The following is a 6,273-nucleotide window of genomic DNA, read 5'->3' on the forward strand; positions in this document are numbered from 1 at the left end:
TGGGTGTTCCCCATGGGGCCTTTGTGCACCCTTATCAGGCAGTTCATTTCTAGGCCCCCACGTGAGAGAGTGGCACATGGTCAAATTCTCAGGGGGTCAGAGTTTTGTGACTGACTGTAGGATGCCAAGTGGCATGTTGTGTCCCTATGAAGACACCATTGGTATAAATTGGTGATTTTTGAGACAGGCTCTTCTGCTGTAGACAAGGATCTTATTTGGTGGTGTTTGTGAAGTAATTGCATGTTTAACACGGTCTTTAGCTGAAATGAGCATGGCTATGAAACCTGTATCATTTATGGAATGTGATCCTTGTAACCTACAAAAGCCAAAGGTTTTCAGTTCAGTGTATTGAGAGAACTGTGGATTTTCATCATAAAGACATCTGAGGACTGATTTTTTTTTTTACATCTCTTTCTGCTACCTGGTTAATAACTGCACAGCTAAAGACCATCTCAGCTTTTTGTTTGGTCTAAAATGAATTTCATCTATAAACCACAGGCTTCTGAGGAGTTTTTAGAAGAAGGAGAGAGACAAGAGACCACTCTTGGGTTGTGAGATGAGTACAGGGAAAAGACTGTTGTTTTAGGGCCGGGGCGGGGGTGAGGGCTGGCCTCGGGCTGTCCAGCCAGTGTCCAGGCTGGCTTCAGGAGGCCCAGAACCAGCTTCTCTCTTTGGCTTTCAGGGATGGCCTGCACAGCGGCTGGTCGGGTGCTCAGGGAGATTCGGCCAGCTCGAGTGACGAGACGTCCTCCGCCAATGGGGACAGCTTGTTCTCCATGTTTTCAGGGCCTGACCTCGTTGCTGCTGTCAAGCAGAGAAGGTATGAAGAAATTTTAAACCAAAGAACAGAGGGGTCTGTAAATGTGAACCACAGCTATTCCTCTTACAAAGTTCAGTAGCCCCATCACTCCCAGTCACCCGTGCGTGAAAGAGGCAGAGGGCCTCTTCCAGTACTGTCTTGCCGAAGCTTGTGTGGTGACTTAAAGTTGGGTTGAGTTTTTGCTGGTAGAACAGCCTCATGCAAGTGGTAGCCCACAATACCAGTATGACAGGCAGGGAGTATTGTGGAGAACCAGGTCTGCTGATGCTGGTCTGTGCCTTACCGGAGGCAGCCCTTTCCGTGGGAGGAGCAGGACCAGGACAACCAAGTTCTAACTGGGCTCTCCAACAGGCTTTGCACCTCCGAACATGGGCCTGGCCCTCTCTGACCCTCTATTTCTTTGTCAAAGGTGGAACTGGATAAAATGACCCCTGAATGGTATTTCAAAGTTGAAAAAAATAGTTACATAGTATATTCAGATCTGAAGTTTTCACAAGTAGTCACAAAAATTAAAATGGGCCCTGAAATAAGAGAAGAATTTGTTTAGAAAGAAATGCAGAGACTGTTGTGGGTGTGAGGAAGCAGAGGCCCAGAGGTGGCGTTCTAAAGGACATGGGCAGGAATAGAGAGCATGCACGGTCGCCAGGGCATCAGAAGTCATGCTGTGGAGGGGACAGGGAGGCCACGTAGCATGGCCCTCATGTCACAGGGTCAGGCTTCATTGGATAAGCAATGGGGAGCAGGTAGATAAAGATGGAAGGGTACCTGAGTCACACAGAGTAGGATGCACAGAGCAGTTACGGTGGTGATGACAGTGATTGCTGATACAAGCTAGGGTGCATTCTTTGTGCCAGGCCCTGGGTTAAGCATTCATGTACATTTTCTCACTTAATTCTCACAAACACTGTATTTGTTTGCTAGGGCAACCATATCAAAGAAACACAGACTGGGGACTTAACGACAAGAATTTATTTTCTCGTAGTTCTGGAGGCTAGAAGTCTTGAGATCAAGGTGTCAGCAGGGTTGATTTCTTCTGAGGCCTCTCTCCTTTGCTTGCAGGTGGCCGTCTTTTCCCTGTATCCTCACATGGTCTTCTCTCTGTGTCTCTGTGTCCTAATCTCTTATTATAAGGACACTAGTCATATCGGGTTGGAGCTCACCCTAATGACTTCATTTTAACTTAATTAGTTGTTTAAACAGCTTATCTCTAAATACAGTCACATTCTGAGGTACTGGAAGTTAGGGCTTTAGCATTTGAATTTGGGCGGGGGAGGGACACCTTCATTTATTCAGTAGCACCCATCATGTACCAGGCACTGGTGATACAGCAGCAAACAAATCAAAGTCCCCTTCCTCATGAAACTGATATTCGATTGAAGGAAGGCCGATAAAAAAATCCCAAATATGTCAGTTTGGAGTAGGTGCTATGAAGAAAAATAAAGTAGGGTATGAGGGGAAAGGTGGATTTTCTGTGTTCTGAATGGCAGTCAGGGAGGCCTCTGATGAGCAGAAAGCTGAACAAAATGATAGAGCAACTGGTGAGAAATTGTCAGTGGGGTGTGTGAGAGAGAGAAGAATCAAGGGTGAGACGCAAGTTTTTGGCCTGAGAATGTGTGTGAAAGAGGGTGCCGTGGACTGAGACACGGAGGACTGTAGGAAGAGCAGGACTGAGCCTTGGAGAGATCTGAAGACTTCTGTTTCAGGCACAGGAAATTAGAGAGGCTGACTGGACATCTAGAAAGGCACCTGTAGCACCACCTCTGCAGAGGCTCTGATAGACTGGGTTACTTGGCTCTCTGCCTGCTATGCCTGCCTCTTTATTCAACATAATAACAGAAATTTTTTCATGTTAGTAGTAAAACTAACAGCCTTTTGTTTTGTTTTTGTCACCTATCCCCAGTGTATGGTAAACAATCAGTCTGTATGTGTTGAATAAATTAACAAAAGGCTGGAGCTGGTGGACTCAGCAGCTGAAACAGCCAGTGCCAGTCTTCATGCCCGCCACCTCTGCCCCAGCCCAGCCCTGTGACGGCCTGCTGAGTGCGCCACTCCACAGTGACCCACCTTAGTCCCCTGCATGCGGTGGCCCCAAGGCCTCCTCACCTAGAACCAGTGCCTGAAGACACCTGAGCCAAGTGGCTAGGGTGTCCTCTAGAGAGAAGCTGGACGGGAAGCCAGGTGACCGCTGCACTGAGCTCTTGGTTCTTTCAGGAAGCACAGCAGTGGAGAGCAGGAGACCAGCACGCTGCCCTCACCGCCTCTTCTTACCACAGTGGAGGACGTGAACCAGGTATTGTGGGCCCTGCTCTCTCCACAGAGGGCTGGCTTTATGGGTACAGACCATGAGTAAGGTTCCAAAGCTTAACTTTTAAGAGGGCCTTAAATAAATGAGGGGTTCTTTGTGGTGAACAACTTTCTTCCTGTGATTTTTGTCTAAATGATTAGCCATCTCAGCTGACTCAGAGCCACATGTAGAGGAAGTTCTGGGGCTGTGCTGTCTAACATGACAGCCATTAGCCACATGTAGCTACTTAAATTGAAATACTTAAATATAAAGAAAGATCGAGTTCTTCATTTGCACTGGCCACATGCGGTGAGCAGCTACTGTACTAGATGGCGCAGACATAGAACATTTCTGTCTGAAATGTTGCGAGTTCTGTTAGACGTGCTGCTCCAGAACTGTGGGGAGGGCTGGGGCTCTCACCCTGTTTTCTCAGTGGGTATAAGGACCAGAGATCTGGGGAGGTGGGAAAAGATGATCAGTTGCCAGAAATGCCACTAAGAACCCTCTTCTGTCTCTCAGGATAACAAAACCAAAACGTGGCCACCCAAAGCCCCCTGGCAACACCCTTCCCCGCTGCCCAGCACCCTGCCTGGCCCAAGTGCACCACTCTATGCAGTTGCCAGCCCTGGCAGCCAGTGGAATGACACCATGCAGATGCTGCAGTCCCCAGTGTGGGCCGCCACCAGCGACTGCAGCGCCGCCTCCTTCACCTACGTGCAGACCCCGCCGCAGCCCGCACCCCCACCGGCACACAAGGCAGCGCCCAAGGGCTTCAAGGCCTTCCCCGGGAAGGCTGAGCGCAGGCCAGCCTACTTGCCCCAGTACTGACCCAGGACCAGCCTGCCTGCCTGCTCAGAGCTGTTGGGGCCAGTGTCCCCACCCCAGGGCTAACTAGCTGGCACCAGCCCCCCAGAGGACCAGTCCACCCCTGTCCCAGGCAGGGATCCTTGGGGATGGGGGTGGTTGGCAACTCCAAGCCTTTAAGGCCTGGCTTCTTAAAACTTTGGAGGCATCAGACGCCTGGAGGGCCAGCTGAAGATGGAGTTTTCTGACCCTCCTCAGGGAGATGCTGGGGGATCTTCAAGTTTAATAAGCACCTCTGGTGATTCTGATACAGGTGGGCCACAGGCCACACTTTGAGAAACACAGCTCTCTTAAGTTTGTAGTCCCACTGTGTGTGTTGGGAAGGCCTCAGGCCTGAAGGCTGAGAGCAAAACTGACCATTCTTCTGAAACCCTCCCCTTCCCCCTCCTTAACACACTGAGTGATGACTGACCACACACCAATCACTGTATTTTATAGCTATTTTTCATATAGGTTTTTAGTTAAAACATCTCCTGCCTAAAATGCATTGAATATTTTAAGATAACAAATAGAGTGGCTGGAGGTTTGTTCAACACTATCTTTATTTAAGCTTATACGAACTGGGCAAAGTATAGAATATTTGTGATCAGAAGCAATCACCTGGGTTTTCTGTAGGTGGACAGCCCCTTGCCACCCCACAGCAGCACCCAGGGGGTGCAGCCTCTGCCAGATTTACAAAAGCAGGATCATAAATCATGTCGGAGACATAGCCCTTATGGTGTGTGGAGATGAGCCAGCTGGTTGCTGTCCGCGTGCAGGATGAAGCTACACCTTCAGCCCTCAGGTCCTTCCACACGTGGCCAGAGGCTTCGACACAGTCTCAAACGTGGAGGTGTGGTCAGGGGCTGCAGAGAGACACTTGAAATTGCAGTAACATTGCGAGCTGGCTCAAGACAAACCAATTAGGATGTTGATAGGAATTAATTTAAAAGTTTTTTCTTTAAAAAAAAAAACAAACCTCATTTTCAGTTAACGTGCTATTAAATAGATACCATCCTGTGGATTTAGGGATATTTTTCCAGCCAGAATGGATCCAGAAGAATTGAATGGTGCTTAAATTGAGAAATAATAAATATATCTATATAGACTAGGCATACCCCACTGTATATTAATTGAGGTTACAGAAGTTCTTTATATAAAACTTATTTAAAATTTTCATATTTCATCTTTGAAAAAGTCTAATTGAGAAAAATCCATAATATTTTCTGGTATGAAAGTTTGACAGTATTAATATTTTTTTTATATTTTCTTAAATCATTAAACCATTTTAATATATGTTAACTACTAATAAATGGTTTATTCTTTCTAACTCCATATAAGCTTTTCCAGCAAAGATTGTAATAACACAGTTATGTTCTCATTTTTCTATGGATATAAGTAAATTTATATTTAAAAATACCAAAAAGAATATATATATATATGTCGTATACACACTAATTATAGAGGACCCTTAGGGTGTCTGAGCCCAGCCATCTGAATTTTTAGTACTGTGTTGCCAGGCTGTTTCCAGGCCTCGGGTGTTGTCTTTTGTGCTGTGTGCGGATGCCATTGCTGCCTGTACTCATGATCCTTTCACCGTGGGTTCTGAACAGTCACCTCACCATGTTTACAGAGAACTATTTTGTACATAGACCTTTCAGGCACGTGCTTTGCGCCAACCCTGTGTGGCTCTTGTCTGTGTTAGCTGTCACAGTGTGTGCACTAATCACTGTTGAAGTTGTCCGTGGCTGTTTTACTTGTTAGATAGTTTTCTATTTCCTTCAGTAATGTGTCTACAGTACCCTGTGTTTCAAGTTCTGTTATACTGAAGTACTCTTGTTTTAATAGTGCCTCCCCAAAGACCTCATCCTGGACAGAGGTCAGTCCTTGATGCTCCAGCGCAGGTGACATCAACATTGCTAATTGTCACTTTCCAGTCTGTTTTTCTCAAGTAAGGAAGACATTTTGTGATTGCATCTCCATGGGCTATGAGACTGTGTGAAGCTGTTTGTGTGGTCTCCTTGTAGGTGCTGTGTTCTCAGCACCGCCTTGCTCTGAATACTGGTAATTCCAGATGCTGCGCTCGGCAGAGGGGTCTCGCCAAAGCGCATGTGTGTGCGTGTGTGTGTGTGTGTGTCCTTTGTGTGGCCGGGCGTGGCTGCGTTGCTCGTGTGACTAGTTACAGCGCTTCCAAACTGGAACTCTACATTTTGTATCTTACTTTTGAAGCTCCTATAAGTAAAATAACTATTGGCTTTATTAAAATATACATTTAATAATTTTTGTATCTCTGTTGAAAATGAACTGCAGCAGATACCATGTCAGC

The 6,273-nt window shown here is 46.6% G+C and overlaps 1 protein-coding gene across 1 annotated transcript in view; it reads left to right on the plus strand.

Moving 5' to 3' along the window:
• Positions 1-5,184, plus strand: part of GARRE1 (granule associated Rac and RHOG effector 1) — a gene marked incomplete at its 5' end in the record, with an annotated part of 47,087 nt that extends 41,903 nt beyond the window's left edge. The window contains 3 exons of the mRNA XM_082863109.1: positions 683-820; positions 3,032-3,110; positions 3,624-5,184. Of these exons, the coding sequence (XP_082719235.1) occupies positions 683-820; positions 3,032-3,110; positions 3,624-3,932 (526 nt within the window). The 3' untranslated portion in view covers positions 3,933-5,184. The remainder of the gene's footprint in view (positions 1-682; positions 821-3,031; positions 3,111-3,623) is intronic.
• Positions 5,185-6,273: the final 1,089 nt, after the last annotated feature.

Source organism: Leucopleurus acutus (genome assembly GCF_964270905.1).
Source record: "Leucopleurus acutus genome assembly, chromosome: 20".
NCBI classification, from domain to species: Eukaryota; Metazoa; Chordata; class Mammalia; order Artiodactyla; family Delphinidae; genus Leucopleurus; species Leucopleurus acutus.